This window comes from Orbicella faveolata, unplaced genomic scaffold (assembly GCF_042242905.1).
Source record: "Orbicella faveolata isolate gen_17 unplaced genomic scaffold, um_ofav_v1 contig_2, whole genome shotgun sequence".
In the NCBI taxonomy this organism is placed as follows: Eukaryota; Metazoa; Cnidaria; class Anthozoa; order Scleractinia; family Merulinidae; genus Orbicella; species Orbicella faveolata.
Window position 1 is genome coordinate 6,809,359 of NW_028301547.1, and position 22,192 is coordinate 6,831,550.

The following is a 22,192-nucleotide window of genomic DNA, read 5'->3' on the forward strand; positions in this document are numbered from 1 at the left end:
GTTTAACAATTTCACTATTCTCATATCCATTAACCTAATGGCGCATATTTGAAGTCGTCCTTGTAATATTTATCTTTGATTTAGCTGATCCTGTCTGCACAAGTATTCTAGCCACCAGCCGAACGGACTGTGGATGGCTTGGGATAGACCACCAAACCTGTGGAGAACGAAAATGCTGCTTCGACAGTAAAAAGTACGGTAGCTGCACATATTGGTGCTTTTATCCCTCAGGTAGGCAAGCTACATTTCTATAGTTTTCTACAATTCTTAATGCAACCTTGTCTTTGAACTACCTTTAAACTAAGACCACTTTTTCAATAAAAACGAAAGCGTCCTCCATTTCTCATTTGAAAACCGAAGAGCTAGACTAGGTGTACCCAAATAGTAGAAGAATTGCCTTCGCTCTGCTGCACCTCCATGGCACACGCGGACATACTAACATATGGGCGAAAACAACTTCCTCGCATGCGAAGAGGCGCAGAAGGATGGAGGTTACGTTTCCGTCGCTGAGTGGAGGTGGGTGGAACAGACAGGGAACTCTGAACACACCTCTCGGGGCATGAATATATATGTATTGCCCTCTTAAAAAACATTCACCAAGGAAGCTTATGCTATAAGCCGTACTTACGAGTTGATAACGTAATGTTAGCAAGAGAAATTATAATCTACTGTTTGCTTATCGAAATATACCAATCATTTTTCTTTCTTTGGTTTGCAATGTTGTCTTAAATAAATAGAAAACGCTCCATAAAGTTCATGAAAACTTGAAAAAAACTGCAAAAACACTTACTAGCCGCTGGTGTTTCCACGCTAACTTGCTCTGTTTTTAAAATGTTTAAGCAAGCAACCGGAACGATGATCCTGCTGGTATACGTTGGATCAATAGTGATCTAATCGGCTTTACATATAAAATGAAGAATACAAAAGCAAAAACCGACACAACGTAGGATGATTTTTTGAAGGTGTACTATATTTCGGCTGGCCAAACCAGCCTTCTTCAGGTACAATGGAAAATTTTACATTGGTGCGTGTTTTTATGTAGCCGATATTTACGTAATACCGGAAATACGCAAAAGTAATAGATAGTGTAAATTAAAGATAAGCATACGGTAAAATAAAATAACATGATAAAAGAACATAATAAAAGAAAACAAATGGAAACAATTAATATGTTTCTTTGCGGATGTTCAGACCATCAGGATCAATTGTTCTGCCTTTTTGAATTAAAAAAGCTTCCCTGGCCTTACGGATAGAGTCTCGGTTAGAAACGATTTTTTCGATGGGGATTAATTGCATGTCGTTAGCGGTGTGGTTAGGAGAGGACAGGAAATGTTCGGCGGCTGTAATAGGTTTAGATTTGTTGTTAGGGTTATCTATGCTACGGCGGTGTTCGTTAAATCGGTCTTTTAATCGTCGTTTCGTCTCTCCTATGTATTGTAAATTACAGCGGTTACATTGAATCATGTAGATGAGGTTTCTAGTGTCACAGGTCAGGTTAGATTTTATGGGGCGTGTTTCCCCGGTAGAAAAAAAGGTATATGTAGTAAGTCCGTGAGTAATGTAGGGACAAGTAGCACAGTTTTTGCCACAACGGAAAGAACCAGAAGGGAGTTGGGGATTAGAAGAATTAGAAGAGAGTTTAGCTGTAACTCGTAAGTCACGAAGGTTAGGGGAGCGTCAGAAAGCTACAACAGGCAAATGCTGAAAAGCGTTTTTGCAGCGGTTAGAAGAGAGCAACAAATTGTAATGTTTTTTAATGATGTTAGAGATGTGAGGGAGTGATGGATTGAAGGTAGTTATAAATGGTATACGGTTAGGTCTGTTGACGTCTTTGGTTTGTAACGAGAGTCTGCGGGGGATGTCAGCGGCTCGTCGAACATCCGCGAAGAAACATATTGTTTCCATTTGTTTTCTTTTATTATGTTCTTTTATCATGTTATTTTATTTTACCGTATGCTTATCTTTAATTTACACTATCTATTACTTTTGCGTATTTCCGGTATTACGTAAATATCGGCTACATAAAAACACATACCAATGTAAAATTTTCCATTGCACCTGAAGAAGGCTGGTTTGGCCAGCCGAAATATAGTACACCTTCAAAAACTCATCCTACGTTGTGTCGGTTTTTGCTTTTGTATTCTTCTGTTTTTAAAACTGTACAGAAAAACGAAAAATATTTTCGATTTTTTTTTGGGGGGGGGGGGGAGGGGAGGGGAAGTGGGCCGGGGGGAATTTTAGATATTAAATTATGTCATATAGTTTTATACAGTCAGCCACGATTTGTTCTGTACCCAGCGATGTACTGTCCTTAAAGTATTTTGTTTCTCTCAACAGACCACCAATGTCACGGAATCCTTCCCCAAAATAGGAAAGATTGTGGTTTTCCGGGAATAAGCAGGGATGTTTGTGAAGGAAAGGGCTGTTGTTTTGACGAAAACGTTGGTCAAGGTGTCCCTCATTGCTTTCAAGGAGTTCCAAGTAAGAATATTTTAAGTTAGTTGAATTCTCCAATGTATACACTACTGCAAGTGCTGCAAATTGATTGGCGGAGGAAGACTCTACAGATGATAGAAGTGTCAAATTTCTAGTTATTGATGCTTAATTAACCTAGCCTGCGAACAGCTTCCCCGCCAGCCCGACCGAAGCGTCCAGCACCGATCGCTTCGCTCTCCAAATTCTTCAGTTTCGCGCTCGTCCGCTCGCTTTGCTCGCCCAATTCTTTTTTGCCGTCCTCACCGGGAGCCTGTTCGAAAGCGAAATTAACCCTATTAAGATGGAGCTTTCTTTGGTCTGCTTACACCTTTGTTTTTCTTCCTCTATCGGCGCCCATTAATCCCCAATCTCCCTTACTCTCAGCGCTCACCATCACTTTAGAAAATTAATTAAAGTACGCGAAGTGAGACAAAAAAGTTTTCCTTGAGGTCAACAACAAAGAAGATGACAAAGGACCTCATATCCGACTTGGACACAACGGCATCATTTCTGGCATGCATCTATATGGCCGCCATCTTGGATTTTTATGATTTTTATCGTTAAACAATAGAAAGCTTTCAAAAATGGCTCAAAAAATAGTCAGAAATCGACCAGAAACGGTGAAAATAACTAAGGAAGTCAAATTGGCCTAAGTTGGTTAAAATTTGGAAAACATGCTTCTCAATACGATATAGCTGCCAAAGAAATGTCAATATCTTTGACCGATGACACGTCATACTAAAATTTTTCCAGATAAATTTTAGGAAAGTCGCCAAATTTGGTGTCTATTGTTTCAACGCTTTTCTAAGTTACAAGCCTTCAAAGTTGAATGACGGCCTCAAACTCCCTTCTCGCGTCCGTCTTGATGGGGTTAATAGTATGACTATATCAGGAAAATTACATAACTACCGTAATGATTCGATTTAGCGCCCGGGGCTCTTATTTACTTTTGGTACCTCAAGGGAAGGCGCTTATTTGAGACAGGACGCTTATTCGTGACAGAACGCTTATTTCTTTTTTGAGAAACCGTCGAATGTTCAAAACAAAACTTGAACAAGAAATCATTCGTTTGAAGAAATTATGCATTCACATGGACATAATGGTCGGGAAACACGGACGAAGTTCATTGTCTTTATGATGCGGCACTATTAAGAGAGATGAACCTCCGTTGATACGTACTATGACGGCACTGTTATGTTATAATATTAGAATAAGGGCGCTTATTGGAATAGGGGCACTTCTTAATAAAAACACATTCGAAGGGGGGCGATTATTCGAAAGGAGGCGCTTAATGGAAGGAGGGCGCTAAATCGGCTCATTACGGTAATCCCGGATACTGCATTGTCTGCGCGACCTGATACATTTCTTTAAAAGTAACATTTTGTCCTAGCAGTTTTTTAACTTTTAAAACTAGCATTTAGTGTTTATGTTATGCTAAAACAACGTTATACTTGTTTTCAACTTCACAGAGGGATGAAATATAAAAGAAATGGCGAGGAGCTTTCCCCATAAATGAAAACGAATATCAGTGCCATTTAATATAAATTGGTAATAAATGGTGTTAAAAAAATAATAATATGATGAAATAAACATGGTCGCTGAAAATGAAAAAAAAAAAAAACACTTATGTAGTGTCTTGAGTGTCGAGTTGATCATCTCGTTTGAGAAGGCCGGGGCAGTCTATAAATTGTTCATTCCTGAGAAGATATTTGAGAGAAATGGAAAGATAGAGGAGTTTGAGAGGGTTTCCTTTAATTTACAGAGCGTCAGCTTCAGTACCGTAACATAACATCATGATCCCATCACACGTTTTACTCCAAACTGAATCCAATAAGTCCTCTATCATTTATCAAAACAGCAAGGGGCAACTATGAAGCTGAATTAGTAAGTGACTTAGGTCAGCCTGAATATCTCACTGACAGGAGCCCATGACTCCAGGTGCTCCTGTCACTGGTTAATATTGAGTAAGAGAACACAATTTCGATTGATAAGTATAAATATATGAAAGGTTTGTTGGCCTTTAAAGAAAATGCGTAGTCCGTGTCACCCTATATTTCCTTCATTTATCTTACTTTTCCACATTACCCCACGTGTCCTCCAACTCACTTCTTCCCCACCCCTCTCCCTGTCTCACAGCTGTGCTGCTTCGATCTTCCTTTGATAAATAATTTTCTTTTCCTAGTCATAAGTTCATAAGACCAAATTCTCAAGTACGCCAATTTTAGACCGAAACTTGGTGGTGTAAAGTTACTTGGTCAGGACAATGATTAGGCAGTGCCAACTCGGAGAAAGAGAAAGCGAAAGCGAAAGTCATCAGCATCGAGATACCAATACACTGTGACACTTTTCAAACCTGCCTCTTCACATTTGCCCAGTTCACGGCGAAACGGGAAACCGTCTATTGAGTGGTGTTCACGTGAAAGACGCAGTAAATGCCTTTTGTACGTGTTGCGTCGGATCAGTGTAGTTTTGTTTTGTCTTTGTTTTTTTTTGTTTTTTTGTTTGTTTTGTTTTGTTTTTTTGTTTTGTTTTTTGTTTTGTTTTGTTTTGTTTTTTCCGGTTGCTGAACCCACCACCCCCTCCGGGCGGCTGAATGCAGAATGATTGACTCCAATTTTCAGGGGGTTACTTCGGAGTGTTTAAGGGGTCATGCCTAAACGGGTTGCGATTGTTTCGTTGCTTGTCGTCGTAATTTTATGATTGATGTCAACCAAAAATACAATCGATAGTTTCGGTTTAAGTGAGGGCAATGAATTTCTCAAAAAGAGCCGGGTTTCAAGTGCCATAAAATATGTACAAAAGAGGAAAAAAAATTTTGACAATTTTTTTCTTTGCGCATAAATTTCCGACTTGCCACCAAAACTGGGTACTGTAAATCCTCGAATTAGCGCCCGGAGTGCTTATTTCAAATTTAGGAGAAGACGGGGGGCGCTTATTCGAGGGAGTCGCTTAATCGAGGGGAGCGCTTATTTAATTTTTCCCAAATCGTGTTCATCTTTGATCGGTTTTTTTTTTTTTTTTTTTTTTTTTTGTAATAATGAATGAGTCAGTCTCTTGGAAGTCTCAGAAGGATCCTGTCTCTCTTGAAGAACTATACGTAATATAACACCTGACAGAACAGGAGGCGAAGCTATTTTCCCTCACGCTAAACACGGCCCACATTTTCGCGTCGTATTTAATTTCTCCTTCCTTGCTTTCTTTTATTCACCTACTGCCGATAAGCCAAATCGGAGTTTCAAGAATTAATGCAGTGGCATGCGTTTTTGTCCCTACTTTATTGTCTTCTTTGTTATTTAAAAAAAGAAAACAGAAGATGAGAATAGATTAGGGATAAAAACGTGTGCACAATGCACCAATTCTTGAAACTCTGATTTGGCTTATATAGAACTTAAATTGTACGAGGAGCTAAGAAGAACACAAACAATTTAATTATGTTCTCAAGCTCGAACTTCATTTTCAGTATAAATATTAAATAATTTTTTAATTTTTTTTTTGTGTGTGTTATTTCTAGATGTTAAGTTATTTGATAATTTTATGAATGAGCTTAATAAAGAATTATCGAACTAAGTTACCGTCAAATTCAGAGCAGAATCCTCGTTTTAAGGCCTAACCAGCTTTAACCTTGTCTTTATTTTTGTTATTTATAAAGTAAAAGTGTCCTTTTGTTTGAACAGCAAGCTTTTGGATAACGCTTGTATTGATTTTATGCAAGCGCAGTCGTTGTATCTGCAAGGCAATACCCGAGAGGTATTGTTTCTACGTGTAATGAGTTTCGGAAATCAAGACTTAAGTCTAAGGCTAAAACCAAATGAACAGCGATAGCTAAAAGAAGAAATATAAACTGATAGGAAATCTATAGATAGAATAAATAAGGTAAACAAAAGAAGCAAACAATAAGTCCAAGAATCTCCAGGTTTCTGGAGCGGAACGAAGTTTTGTCTAGTGCCAGCCCTCCACTGCATAGCACGTTGCTATAAACCACTAGGAACACGGTATATCGCCCCAATCTTCCTCTTGCTGCTGTGAACAATAGCGGGAAAATTGTTAAGTGGTTGCCAGCGTTGCTCTACACTCCCGATCGTCTGAAAGCTAAGGCAGAAAATTCTTCAAGGTAAGTCGAAAATACTCAAGAATGAGAGGGCTCGATAACGCCTTATTCTTTTAAGTTTCGATTTATAGAAGGGTTCCACGATTATTCTTTGATCTCACTGTCTGTTGGATTGTCAGCGCGGATAAATCATTGGCAAAGTTACGGAGTGAAACATTCTTTTAACCCTGTAAAGGAGTTCATTCTGCAGATTTTAAGCTCATGTTTGAGTACATTCACAGATTAGCCAATTATCCAGGCACAAAATTGGCACCAAAGTCAGTCTCTTGTGCCTGCTTATGAAAATTACCACTGGGTAAATGAATGTTACTTTGACAATTATTTCCGTCACTAGGTTTAAGATACCCCTAGTGTTCTGCTGCTGATTGCGAAATGATATATGTTCAGGGTCTGTATGTGCCAGAAGTTGTTTCAAAAGAGCGATCTTAAAGACGGCAAACCATAGTCTCCGGATGATCAGGCAGAAGTTTCCTATGCACGTCCTAACGGAGTTCCCGCCTTTCTGGGACTAGCTGGAAAACAAAACGATGCATGTATTGAGCTAAACAAAGATCTTATTATAACAACCTTTATAGAAAACCGACTACCGAAGTCGATAGTTCGGCAATTTATAGATTTTTAGCGAGAAAAATTATGAAAAAAATTAATTTTGCAGCGAAATGCACTGCAGTGACAAGTTTATGCAACAGGGTTCTAACTATTATAAAATTGCTCTTTAATTAGCATAATGAATTTTGGCACGTGAACATCATCAAGGTTACGCACGGATTACTAAACCAAACGAGTATCCTGGGTTAATACTGATACATAAAACAATTTGCGGTTAAATAGTATGGCGCGCTTAGAAAAGCTTCAATGGAGTTCCCGCCTTTTAGCATGGGAAACGAAAATACGAACATCCTTCGTTTGATAGAGATATCGAAATCGCTGGATTGCAGAACTACCGAACAGTAAACTTTCCGCACCGGGATACAATGAGTAAACAAATTCAGTATAAACAAATTATGCAAAAGTGTTCCCAAGTACAGTTAAACCCCGCTATTTTGAGCTAGAAGGGGATACGAAAAATAGATCGCGCGAAATCGCGGGAGTTCGAAATAGCCGAAAGTAAATGACCGAACGCCAAATCCAGGAGAAATGTTTTCAGTTCGAAATAACGTGAAATTCGAAATAGCCGTGTTCAAATCAGCGAGGTCCAACTGCTCACTGAATAGGTATAATTTATTTTGGCGCTTAAAATTACCATGTCACGGTAACTTGGTTATGAAACAAAGAGAAGGTCCAGTGTAAAATTAAAGGTGCAAATTTGTTTTTGAGAGCTAGTCTTGCATGACTCTTGACATCAAATCACTGATGCAAACAGTTCGTCATACTAGGCAAGGAACCTAACATTGTTGAGATAAGTCACCCAACTACCTCTCAGCTGAAGATTCCCCTAAAAAGTTCAAAAATAGTCGAATCCAAAATCCAGCTTACGTAATAAATTATTAGTCAACACTTTCAATGGTTCCCCTCCCTTCCTGTGACAAAAGGGTGAAAGATCAATTATCCAAAACTTTGACAATAGTAGATGATTAAGAAAGCATCTATAATACGTGCACGCTCGAAAAGAATTTAAAATGTGCACGCAACTCTCAAGAACTATTTGGAATTATACAGTAACAAAAAAAGATATTTGCTTTGGCTATTTCTCGGTCAGTTCTAAAGGTTGGTATTTGCTTCTACACCACTCGCGCCTCAAATAATCGTACAAAATTTCCAGAAACAATGTAATGATGAAGTTTTTGTTTTCAATTTTGTGAATAGCGGGCTTAACGGGCCTCGGGGTACATTTGGACTACGTGGGAGGCCTGTTTTATATATTATATTTATTGTTAAGTTGTAGAATTCCTTTGCAGGTCAAGAAAATGAACTCCAAGATTGTAGCTTTGCTCACTTTATTTGCCCTGGCTCCATTAGCCCTGGGCAGAAATTTAGGCTTCTGGCGATTGTTCGATGGACCCGGTAAGTGAAATTTCAAATACGACTACATGTTACCGAGAGGGACTAATCATGCGTTCGAGGGGAAACGAAGTATTTCATCCCGAAGAAACTAAAGTAAAGAACAGTGTCTTTCAGAAGAGCTGGGAACAGAAACTTACTTATTCGTATACCATGTGACGGTTTTTGCCGTCACTAAGGACAAAGCCAATCGTCTGGGCTACACATAGGCCTTGAAAAATTATGAAACTAGATTACGAATTCTTTAAAGAATACACTTCTATTGAGCAAACGGACTGACAAAAATCAGTAGAGGTAAAAAAAGCACCATTATTGGCCAAAATGAACATCGCCAATAGTAAGCTTTCCTAGCCTTCTTCACTGAGCAGAACTCCTGAACATCAAAATTCTGCGGTCACACGATAGTCAGAGATTAGCTCGAGGCGTAGTGGCCTAAGCAAAACATCAATATACTTTAACACAAACATGCTTTAAGGTAACCGAGAATCATTTGAAGTCAACGATCAACGTGTGTTTGTTGGTTGGTTGGTTGGTTGGTTGGTTGTTGTTGTTGTTGTTTTTTTTTTAACCAGTGATCACTTTCTGTTTCGAACTATTGTCCGCCGTGCGTGAGCATTTGGTTTTAGAAATCCTCTGGTTGTCTAGTATAGCGATTTCTGTTTACCACTTCTCCCCATTGTTGACTAACGCGAGCACAAAGCAAACAGGCTGGAAGAACGTGACCGTGAAACTGTCGCTCCCAGAAAATCTATTTTGCTGCAAACTGCTAGGCTTAGTCCTTAGAGCGTGACAGTAAATGAAACCGCGAGGGATAAAAATGGCAGCGCCAAATTTTGCGGGGCCATGTTTTTTTTTTTTTTTTTATCTTGCGCGGCTTTCTCTCGCGTCAAGCATAACGGACTAAGCGAAAAAGAGACTACGCGTGGACCAGCTAAGAAGTTCTCTTATTTCATTGGCTGGTGGCTTTTCGTGACATAACTCTCTGAGAAGGCGTGTCATGTTTATAAATCTTTTGCCGGGGGAAAACTCACACTCGTTTCAATTCGAGCGAATCTTTCCTCTTTACATGAATTAATAGGGTATATAATGTGGACAGATTTCGGTGAAATTTGGCCGGCAGAATGTTGACGGGTAGATAAGGACCAAAGTAGGCAGCCTCTAACCCAGTACGTTTTGGAATATGTTTTATACCGGAACTTGATAGGTGTATGAAGAAATGAAAATACAGGAAAATGCTGACACACTCTGGGGGATTGTCGCTTCATGTATCAACGATCGTATTTGATAACCGCCTAATTTAACCCAATGCCACTGATGCGGACATTTTGGCGTTTACTGGCTTCAGCCACCGCTTTCAAAAAAAAAAAAAAAAAAAGGAAAAGAATCACCAAAATAAAACAAAATTTTAACAAATTCTACGTTTCATAACCTTTGTTAATATTGATTTATATTTTGTGGGAGTTTCATTGAAAACAGCACGGGTACGATTTTTTTTTTTTTTTTTTCTTTTTTTTTGTGGGAAGGACACCTACGAAGAAAGATTCTACTGTATTAAGACATTTATGGAGAACGTCAGGATAGTAAAGATAAGAAGTGAGCGAATTTCTCATGTAACTTAACACAGTCGCAAAAATGTAGAAATAAATTTAGCGAAACCAGTTATGTATCTTTCCAATACAGCTGACAAATGCAGCGTTTTTCCTGACGACCGCAATGATTGTGGATGGTATGGTATTGACGAGTACACCTGTGAAGGCAGGGAGTGTTGCTATGACGACACCGACTACGGCTATAACACTATAACCTGCTTTTATCCAACTGGTTAGTATGCAGTCCAAGGGAAATGTATGATAATACTGTCTAATAATACTATTTCGGTAAAGTCTACATACGAGCCAAGTGGGAATAATCTATTCCCCCTGTATGGAATGCTAGTCCGATCACAGGGTTACCCCCAGCATTAAATTCGCCGGTACCCATTTGTACACATGGGTGGAGAACGGCACTGTGATAGTCAAGTGTCTTACCCAAAAACACAAGGCAATGTCCCCGGCCAGGGCTCGAACCCGGACCACTCGATCCGGAGACCAGCAAACTAACCATAAGGCCACCGCGCCTCCACATTACTATTTAATAAGTACTGAATTTTTTCTAAGGAATATTACAAGATAAAAATCTTTCCGACTCAAACGATAAAAATTTCACCAGTGAACTGATATTACGACCTGCGAGATTCTATTTGATTTTCGTTCTTTATGTTAAGACAACAAAATAGCTATTCCTGGAAGGTCAATTGAGTTCAGAGAATGAGTTGAGGAAAGTCAAAGAAATCTCCGCATGCAGTGGACTCAACAAATACATCAGCGAATCTATAATACTCTGGCGCTCTCGCGAGCCAACTTCCCTGAAAAGTTTACTAAAGGTCTTAACTTTCATGCCAATCAGTCTGCCAAGGCTTTTAAATTCTAAATTAACATACCTTTTTTTAATTATCCAGATGACAAATGCTACGGAATTGTTCCGGAGGAACGAGAAGATTGCGGCTATTTTGGGATACAGCGTGAACAATGCGAGAACGAACAAGGTTGTTGTTTTGATCATACAGTACCCAACGTGCCTTGGTGCTTCAAGGGTGCGAAAGCACCAACTGAAGCACCAACTGAAGAAACTACCGAGGAACCAACTGAGGAACCTACCGAGAAGCCAACTGAGGAAGGTACAGAGTTGCATTGTTCTCAATTGAGGAATTAGAATACTAGTAAAGGTTATAACTTTCCTTGATGAATCAGTCCATCAAGGCTTTAATTAAAATTATAACATTAAATGAAGCAGCATTATACATTTCTGTTTTCCAGATAACAAATGTGACGAAATTATCCCAGACCAACGAGAAGATTGTGGCTATTATGGGATAGGACGGAAAGAATGCGAGGACGAGCGAGGTTGTTGTTATGATGAAACAGTACCCGACGTGCCTTGGTGTTTCAAGGGTAGTGAAGAACCCACCGAGGAACCAAATGAGAAACCTACCGAAGAACCAACTGAGGAGCCTACCGAGGAACCAACTGAGAAAGGTACAGAGTTGCATTATTTTCACTTGAAGAAAAGGACCGAAGGAAGGTTCGTTTCTTGTATTTTCATTCGACAAGAAGTGGACTACTGGTAAAAAGGTTTTAATTTTTCTTAGCCAATCATTGCATCAAGGCATTTAAGTTCTAAATTGACTTGTAATACAAGAGAGTTATACTTTTCTCTTCCAGATAACAAATGCTATGGAATTGTCCCGGAGGAACGAGAAGATTGTGGCTATTATGGGATAGGACGGGAAAAATGCGAAACCGAGCGAGGTTGTTGTTTTGATGAGACAGTACCCAACGTGCCTTGGTGCTTCAAGGGTAACGAAGAACCCACCGAGGAACCAACTGAGGGGTCTACCGAGGAACCAACTGAGGAACCCACCGAGGAACCAACTGAGGGGTCTACCGAGGAACCAACTGAGGAACCTACCGAGGAACCAACTGAGGGGTCTACCGAGGAACCAACTGAAGAAGGTACAGTGTTGCATTCTTCTCACTTGAAGAAATGACCCAAGAAAAGTACATATTTATATTATTGACTTTGTGATCTAATACGATCCTAATCACTAGGGTTTGGGTTTCGATTCAAGGGACTCAAATACGATCATTTTACTTTGTTGACAGGTTGTAATTGTTGACTTTGTTGTAATTTACTCGAAATTGAGCGCGGCTTTCCCGCAGAAATCACAATGCTAATCTCAAGTGATTCTCCGTTATACCGCATGGGAAAAATTGTTCTTGAAAAATTTCCCCAGAATGAGATTTTGAAACAGTTAATTTTGGGTGATTTTCAAGCATTCGTTGTGAACGCAGAATTAAGAGAACAATTCTGGTTTTAGACTTAAACAATTTTCCAATGCCTCCTAAACAAATATCGATCCCAATTTTAATGCAGCTTACTTCCTTTCACAGTTTTCAGAAGTGAAGTTCTTGTGTTGTTTTTCGGCACACTAATGTCCACCATTGTGTGGCCTTCGACGTCCTTTACAGATGTTTTGCAAATTTTCTGGAAAATAAAGGCAGATCTGAACACAAAAATATATCTCGTTTATTAACTCATCGTCGGGTATCGCTGGGCGAAATTCGAAGGTTTTTCAATCAATCATGTGCCTAGCCTGCGTAGCAGGCGTTTGCAAAATAGCACGCGAAGGGAACGAAACTGCGAGCGAATGTGAAAAATAAGGAGCAGGCGGAGAGGGTGAGGCAAGGGAAGGAAACGCCTGCATTCAATCCCAGACATTTTACCGAACGGCCCCTAACATGCCATGCTCCATTGGGGCGTTAACAGTCGCCTGATAACCAATGATCATTAACGACCGGTAAAACATTTTTGACAAGCGCCTAGCATGAGCTTGACAGAGTCCGCTAAAAGCAAATAATGCGCATAAATACGCTTCCTTTTTATAACGATATAGCTTCGGACAGTTGCCGCGTCTGTCATTGTCTGTCAAAAAAAAAAAAGTTGGAAAAGTGGAGAGACATAAGCTCGATCAAAATAATGCAAGAAACAGGCATCTCTACATATGTATAGCTTTCTCGAAGTAAACTACGGCAGCCTATGAGGAAAAACCGGACGAAGATATACCATTCATGATATCGCGATAACAAGCAACGTACTATACTTGACAGTTCTACTGAATAAACCAGCCGGGCAACACAATAGACGTGCACAATACGTGTTCAAGAACAAAGTGTAAGCACATGGCAAATTTTAAAAAGAGGTGTCAAACTCTGCGAAGCGACATGCGGATAACTGCGGTAACCACATAGACTTATGACCTCTAAAAATTTGCCAAAGCACTGTCTGGTGGCTCCACTCTACTTAAAATTCCTACTAATAACACAACATTAAGAGTAATTCTCCAGGAAAGTGAAGCAAAGTTGGAAATGAAAAATTTCAACCAACCTTCAATTTTTGTGTGGAGGTAGGTTACCTTGGGGGATAAACAAAAACAACCATATTTGGATCGGCAGATGTATCGTTGCCATGGTAACCGCACTAGATGACGTCGGCCTCAGGACCATGTTTTGAGCAAAAGTTCCACTCTCAAAAAGTAAAAGTAAACGAGTCTGGTTCTCGGGTGCATGTGAACCAATTCAAATAAAATTCATACAGATGGTACAGTCACTCTCCCAGTTTATCAAATTTGCCGTTAAAGTATTTTGGGTTTTATAAACAAGAATAAAATGCTCGTCTTACGATGTTCCCTGTCAGCCATTTTGACAAGCAGGAAAAACAAGCACAACCATATTCGTACATTTCTCCGAAAGTACTCTTTCCACATAAACCAAATTAGCAGCAGAGATTACACAGATATTGACGTTTCTAAATATCATAAAATCAATTTGGAGAAAACTATATTCTGGCCATGGGTGCTGAAGACACCTGGGGCAAATTGCACAAAATATCAAAATTGGCAATCTTGAAGGCTCTAGTATTTGGCTCAAACAGGCTTTGGAGAGAGAAAATCAGCTTCAAAAGTATCTTTTATTATCTTGTCTGTTACCTACATTTAGTTAATAGGGTTTTGGCCCACGAATTTGATGAATATAAATTGATACAAAACCTACCTTGAAGGTTTAGGAATTTCTTCAGGATGCTTTCGTCGCGTGGTTCTCTCCAATGTCTCTCCTTCTTTCGCTCCATTTTCTTGACCAAATCTAGCGCTGACTCTAATCTAACAGTTACTCCCATCGAATATCCAGTTTGCCGTGTTTCAGACCAGAGATGATGATACAAGAAGCCCGCTTACATTTGACAAAGAATAGTTGAAAGGTCAAAACATGGTCGTAATACTCGCGATTTCTGCCGTCGAGCACCTATATTCATCAATATTATCCAACCAGGAAGTAAAGTAAATGTGTCGAGATCAATGTAAAAAGCAAATGCATGCCTTTGAACAATCCAAAAGTAACTTCTTTGGCTAAAATCGAGTCAGATACTGCGATAGTCGATAAGCCAAGAATGGTGAAATGGTTGAAATGTTTAAGTGGAAAGTCTAACTCGGATTCATACGCACCAGGGCCCCACGTTGAATTTTATTTTTGTTGAATGGGTACAAGTGCAATCTGCATTTTTGGCATGCACAGCATGAATTTCCCTTGCTTGCATACCTGTATAGACAGACAGAATTCGAACGTCCAAGAGTTCTTAGAAAAACTAACTTCCTTGTTCTCATTCAAGCCTGCACATCATTTGTTGTTAACGAAAACCTGAACATATTTTAACACCTGTCAGTACTCTTGGATTTACTGTAGCTAAACCAAGAGATGAACAATGGTATCCTCTCTTATACAAACTTCACCCAGTGCAGTAAAGCCAATGGAGGTAATCAGGTTGCGTAAAACCATCAGTAAAGTGCTTTTCTTTTGTCCTCTTTATTCACCACTGCATTAAAACAGTCATAAAAGCGGATCAAAAGTCGTCCTTTTATCCCTCTATCAATGATATATTGAACCAAAAATATCTAAAGAAGAGACAATGCCATTGCGATAATGTCGCTTTATCTGAAGCTACAAACACAAACAAACAAAAAGCGCGTATACCGCATTTTAAAAGTACATCCGGTCAGCAGTTTTGCTCCTCGCATTTCCGGTCTACATACGTTTGGTGGTAAACAACGATTTCTAGCTATTACTTCGCTTCTCAACCATGCACCACGGAATGTATGGCTCAATTAGCCAAAGACTTAATTCAGAATCGTCGCAGACATGCATTTGCTTAGCTGTGATCTTGATGCATCTATTTAACTTCCTGGATGGACTGTATTGATGAATTATTTCGATAGTCGACACACGACTGTTCGACTGTTCAATATCCGGGTTAATCTGGGTTAATGCATCATCATCTCTGGTCTAAAAGTACATGTTCGGTGAGGCTAGCCAGTTAGATTTGACCTTTCCGCTAGAGTCTGTGCAAGATTCGGTCAAGAAAATGGAGCGAGAGAACTGAGGAGAGACCCAATAACTATACAACAAAAGCATCCTGAAGAAATTCCCAAGAGTTGCAAGGTAGGCTTTGTTTCAGTTTATATTTCATCAAATTCGTTGGTCAAAACCTAATCAATCAAATGTAGATAACAGATAAGATGATAGAAAATACTTCTGAAGCTGATATTCTCTATTTAAAGTCTGAATGAGCCAAATACTAGAGCCCTCAAAATTTCCAATTTTTCAATTTTTTGCAACTTGCCTCGGACGCCTTCAACACCCATGGCCAGAATATAATTTTCCCCAAATAGATTTTATGATATTTAGAAACTTCAATATCTATGTAAGCTCTGCTGTTAATTTGGTCTTTTGGGAAAGAGCACTTTCGGAGAAATTACGAAATGGTTGTGCTTGTTTTTCCTGCTTGTCAAAATTGCTGACAGGCAACATAGTAGGACGAGCATTGTCTTCTTTATTATAAAACCCAAAATACTTTAATGGCGAATTTTACAAACTGGGAGAGTGGCTCTACCATCTGTATGAATTTCATTTGAATTGGTTCACATGCACCCGAGAACCAGACTCGTTTATTTTTACTTCCTGAGAGTAAATTTTTTGGTCAAAGCATAGACCTCAGGCCGACGTGATCAAGTGCGGTTACCATGGCAACGACACACCTGCCGATCCAAATATAGCTGTTTTTGTTCATCCCCCCAGGCAACCTACCTCCACACAAAAATTGAAGGTTGGTTAAAAATTTTCATTTCCAACTTTGCTTCACTTCCCTGGAGAATTGCTCTTAAACACATTTGAAGCAAAGAAAGGTCGAGAGACTGAAAAGAAAACGGCTAATGTACGAATGTCACAAACCGTAGGAGTCGAGTAGGCCCGTCATTTTATACTGGAGAGACCATGAGAATGCATGCAGAAGCTTTTGAAATTTTTTCCTTCACTCCCACGAGTACATGTATTTGATAGATGGGTTGCAAGGACATCCTGTCCACTGACTAGACTCTAAAGGCAGCTCCTTGCTCCGGTTTTGGATCGATGTGATTATTGCCGTTTTGCGAAAGATCATTCAACGTTTCCTCAACAGAAAATTCGAACGCTTCTTCGGACTCGGCCGTATGTATTTTGATCATGTCTAGTTCCGGATGTCGGATTATGCATGAATGTCAAATTTCTGATGTCACTTTTTGACTGACGGGCTTCTAACCAATGAAACTGCACTATTGCTACCCGTTCGTGGGCGAACAAAGTTCGGTAAAATGTTTGGCTGGAGGCGATTCCTTTTATCCCCCATCCCTTCGTCACCCCAAGAGTTTGCTCACCCCACGGGCGCTCCTTCGCTCGCCCGGAAAGGAAACGGCTGCTACGCAAGCTATCATGTGCCTTATTTTTTTGGATTTCGCGCGGTCTCCGGAAGTATTCTCTCTTAGGAATTCTAAATTGACATTAAATACAGCACAACTATATACATATTTATCTTCTTCTAGATAACAAATGTGACGAAATTATCCCGGACCAACGAGAAGATTGTGGCTATTATGGGATAGGACGAGAAGAATGCGAGAACGAGCGGGGCTGTTGTTTTGATGAGACAGTACCCGACGTGCCTTGGTGCTTCAAGGGTAGTGAAAAACCCACCGAGGAGCCAACCGAGGGATCTAATGAAGAACCAGATGAATCTTCCGCCTGAGGTGACTTTATAATTCTGCTATATTTATCAGTTTTTTACTTGATGATGATCTTCTTGCTGTACGTTCACTGTGGTCTTACTTCAACTTCTTCTACCTCCAACGAACCGTCTAACTCTGAATTGAAGGCTAAGAAATGAACTCGTAGGTCAGACAATCAAACGAAACTTGGTTTACATAGATAAGTTATGGGTATCACTCTAAGTATGGATAAAAATATATAAATAAAAAAGCATGCGCCACGGCTAAATATTACTTGGGGAAATTTGTGTACAGTGTACCAACAATTACGATGTCGTTATGTCATATTGTCATCATAGTTAAGATTCGATAGAACTGAAAAGGAAATAGCAGCAAAAGAAAACATGAAAAACAATTTAAAACATCGCGAGGTTGGGAATTAGAAACTAGTCGCGGAATGTCAGTTACAAGTTTATCAACATTTACTCTGCTTTTTACAAACGGGCGAAGTTCGTTACGTTCATACCCAGCTCTCTTGGGAAAGTGAGCTGATTTACCTCCAGGTTAAAACGAGCAGCACATATTTCCTGGTGAGGTTAAGTAATTTTGTAGCATTTTTTTCTTTTTAATTTTCTTTTACAGGGTCGTTCCTGATGCAGTTGCACAAAAAGAATGTCATGCAAAAGGATATAGGAAACCGATCATCGCCATTTTCTTCATTTTTTCCTTCTTTTTGTGTAACAGAGTCAGAACTGCTGAATAAAGATTCATCAATCATATCCATATGTCTTTGATTTTGTTTGGGCGATGTTATTTGCTTTATGAATGCTAAGAACAGCCAATTGATAAGACGAATGTCCGTGATATAACATGAAGGACTATAGCTTCAGGGTTGCTCGAATAGATTGTTCCACAGTATCGTTAAAAGATTCATTTCTACTGATTTTTGTTGTTGTCGAAATGGCCCGTGCGCGAAAAGCGGCTGTATTGTAGAACACTACAAAACTAACTTCTAACATGTACTGCCGTTAACTTAACGAAGGATTTCCACTGTCGCGTCATTGAATTCTCTCTGCAAGTTGACGTACGTGAAAATTTTCAACGCACGTAAAAAGGCAATTTTACGCGCGAACTTTACGTTTCCCAATTTCCAGCGCCGCGTTTTATCCCAGGAATTTACGTACGTTTGTCGCACGTAGGCGCACGTAGAGATCGCAAGCTTGTTTCAAAAAGTTGAACTCAGTTCAACTTTTTCGCGACCGTCTGCGTTTACGCAACGATTACTGAAACCAATGGCATTCTTGGTGAGTTTCTGCATGCGGAGGCCATTTTGTTTTAAAGCACCGTGAAAATGGGAAACATTCAAACGTATAACCACTGGTTATCGAGGCACTTCGAAAATTTCCAGCGTTGTGGAAAACCACAGACCAAAAATACAAAAACGCAGTTGTGAAAGAAAACGCTTGGGGAGAGGTAGCGGAGGTCGACTCGTGGTCATTTTCACGCATTTCTTTTACCAGAGTATGGTATTCACCCAATGGAAAGCGATTTTGAAAGATCTCTCTTACCCAATATCTCTTGAGGTATTTTCGTCTCTCTTTCGCCTTTGTCGTAAGTGAAAGAGAAAAAAGAAACGCATATCTACAACTGCCGCCATTACTTTGAATAAGTTTCCGCGATTTCCCCACCAAATTGATATCTACGTACCCCTTGACGAACGTTCGACGCACATAAAAAAAGTACGCTGGCATGAAAATTAGCAACATACTTTTTTTGTGTGCGTAAGTTTTAGCACGCAAATTTTTACGCGACAGTGGAAATCCACCTTAAGGCGTCGGTGTTCGCCTAGATTGTACCCGAGTACAGCTATTTTTAAAACTTGCCATGTATTTAGGTAAATATCAACTTTTGCCAAAAAGACCGACAAAAAAAAAAAATGACTGCTCGATTTTGGGATAAGGTGCATTGAAGACTATACGGTTTTAGAAGCTTTTGTTTAATTTTAAGACAGTGTAAGCTTACAACTATCAGCAATAAAAGAAGCTACATTTGTGAAATTTAGATCAGGTTAACGTACTTAACTCAGCGCCACAAGTCTGTTAAATAAACTACTGCACCTAATGTCAATCCTTGAGGTAAAATAGGAGTTAAAAAGGCATACAAATTAGTCTTGCCTGTCCGCAGTTGAAGAAACGAATGGAGAAAGCGAAATATGCTATTTGTAACTTGTGACGGATACATTTTTCCTGTTGTTTTACTCGAGTTATAGAAATACACGTAAAATTTTGGGAGAGCTGGTTCCACGGCATTTTTCGTTCCCACAAACATCCCGGGAATGACATCATATGAGTGATACGAGTGATATGAGTGATATGATATTAAGTACTGAGGAAGCAAGCTGTATTAAATCTAAGTGCTGCTATTATTCAACTGGTTGGTACGCAGAAAACAACAACGTGAATTTATAAAAAAACGTGGTTCTATTAAAAAAGAAGAGGCTTTAAAACTTGGTCCACTTTGTAATAAACCATTTCCTCTTTCAAAACGAGTATTGGTGCAAAACTATTCATATCGAAATGAGTTTAATTTGAAACACAATGAGCGTGCAAGAAAAACTCACCTTAATATGAAAGGTTATTCACTAATACTCGTTTTGAAACAGAGGTAACAGCAATTCGGAAAAGTCTTACTCTGTTATGAATTTTACACAAATGCAATAAAAACTCGGGGGATAGCCTTTCTCTTTTTTGCAAAGTAACACCCTCACGCCTTTGCTCATGTGGACAGTTCAACCGGCTTTTCATCTTTCATGAAAACATCCACGCGACGCGCGTGGTAAGGACTGGATACCAGATGTCTAAAGTAACTTGAAAAGGATTGCCTCGGTGATAAGGTCTACATGGTCTAAATTCAGTAGGAATGAGATAAGATGCGTGACACTGCCGATAAATTAGATATAAGACTCAAAATGCATTTAAAAGTGTCAAATTGTCACTAGAAATTTAGATTTTTAGATTTCTATAGAAAATTTGACACTTTTAAATGCCTTTTGAGCCTTATATCTAATCTATATGGTCTATATGGGGGATTAACTCTCTTCTATTCATCCTCTTTTAAGCCCTAAAAAAGTTGAAGGTGAATTAACATAATAGTGAATATTTTCAATATTTTCGGGCCCTTGCATTTGAATCTTTAAACTCAAATCTCAGGGGCGTAGCTAGCGGGGGGGTGGGGTTCTGGGTGTCCGTGACCCCCCTTTGTAACCCTTTTTCAAGCAAACAAACTACAACAGGTGGCGAAAACGACATGACAATCTGGTGAGTACCCTCGCTTTGACAGAGTGTGACCCCCCCCCCCCCCCTTTGAAAAATCCTGGCTATGCCCTTGAGTCTTTACTAGAAACCACAGAGGCATTGGAAGTAATTATCAACATTTCACCGGGTCTGCGTATGTTACTTGCCCTTATTCTTAAGCGTCAGTGAGATCCATATTAACTTTTCAGAAAATGTACCATGACGTTATCAACTATGCCACTGAAAAAGGACCAACAAGGGTCGTTTGCTTCCCGCACTGCTCTAGATGTTGCTTGTTTCATTTCAGACATGTTAATTTAACTAATTAATATCCACTAATAATTGTCTCTGGTTTTGCAGATAGCCAATGCAAAGGGATTGACGCACAACAAAGAATTGACTGTGGCTATTATAGCATACAACGTGATAAATGCAAGAAAGTCCGAAAATGTTGTTTTGACAACACAGTGCCAGATGTACCACGGTGCTTCTTTGGCAATCAAGGTATGTATGTCTGCATTTATAATTTGTGTCCAAAATAGGTAGGACTTGGAAACTGCACGTGCTCTCCTTTTCATCTGAATGGTGCAGTATCTAACTCGTCCCTATTTTCATCTATCAATGACTTACTTTCCTATATAGCTGACCGCATGCAGTATTAGACTTGAAGAAACTGTCAACATATATTATCATTATTTTTCGATTGCCAAGGGCACGGAAAACCCAGTGAACCAATCAAAATCGAGGCAAATGCAATGCAGTTAACATGGAATGAGCGTAAGAAACCACGTGCGAACGAGTCGTGATTGGTTTTGCTTTGAGGTCCGATTGGATGACAAAGTGGCGCGAGTTTTTTTCAAGCCATTCCGTTAAAGAAAAGTACTGTAAAACTAAAGCAAATGTGAGTTACTTTCAACACTCAAGTAAAAAACACACTGATAGCCCCCTAAAGGGATAGTTTCACGGTTTGAGGCACTTGCAAGCTGTCACGTGAGCATAAAGTACTTTTTCACTTTTTAACTGAACCATACGCCGCTCAGCAATTACAGACTATAATCTGAACAAACAGAACGACTGATGCCCAAATTTCGCGAAAGATTTTCAGCGAAAATGGTCCATGATTTTTTTTTTTTCTACCTAGACATTTGAAGCAAAATCTACGTAACTTTTTTTGGAGTTTAAAATGCAACATATACTTTTTTGGCCGAATTTAACTTTCCAAAACTGGTTCTCCTAAATCTAATCGGCCTCTCCCAGTGGAACGTTCTCTGATTGGTAACTTCTAGGCTTTTCTGGAATTGTCAAAGCCGGAGTAACCTAGAAATAACTTGAGGGGGATGAGCTTGGGAACAGGGCTAAAAGAATATGAGAAATTAATAATTAATCAATTAATTAATTAGTAATCTAGAAATAACTAGGGAGGGATAAGCTTGGGAACAGGGTCTACAGTATATGAGAAATAAACTCTCTTAGCCTAATTTTCTCTTGACACATGGGAATGTGCATGGGCTTAACGAGCGGTCGGAGTCAAAGAAACGTGTTTGGGATCACAATGTTATTTTACTGACGGGGCTTTTACTCTCCCTAAGGATAAACAGCACTCGTTCTAATCTTGTTAAATGAAGAGATCAGTTCAACAAACAACAGATC

General features: G+C 39.4%; 1 protein-coding gene and 1 long non-coding RNA gene across 2 annotated transcripts; both read left to right on the forward strand.

Moving 5' to 3' along the window:
* Positions 1-2,226: 2,226 nt before the first annotated feature.
* Positions 2,227-3,994, forward strand: LOC149111744 (uncharacterized). Its single transcript, XR_016207112.1, has 2 exons — positions 2,227-2,481; positions 3,945-3,994. It is a non-coding gene; the product is annotated as an uncharacterized LOC149111744 (long non-coding RNA).
* A 2,457-nt stretch (positions 3,995-6,451) lies between these two features.
* LOC110049780 (uncharacterized) lies at positions 6,452-18,028 on the forward strand. Its single transcript, XM_020755606.2, has 8 exons — positions 6,452-6,586; positions 8,482-8,587; positions 10,265-10,405; positions 11,082-11,300; positions 11,440-11,658; positions 11,845-12,135; positions 17,088-17,291; positions 17,892-18,028. Exons 2-7 carry the CDS (start codon positions 8,491-8,493, stop codon positions 17,288-17,290), a joined length of 1,170 nt encoding a protein of 389 aa, XP_020611265.2. The 5' UTR covers positions 6,452-6,586; positions 8,482-8,490; the 3' UTR covers position 17,291; positions 17,892-18,028.
* Positions 18,029-22,192: the final 4,164 nt, after the last annotated feature.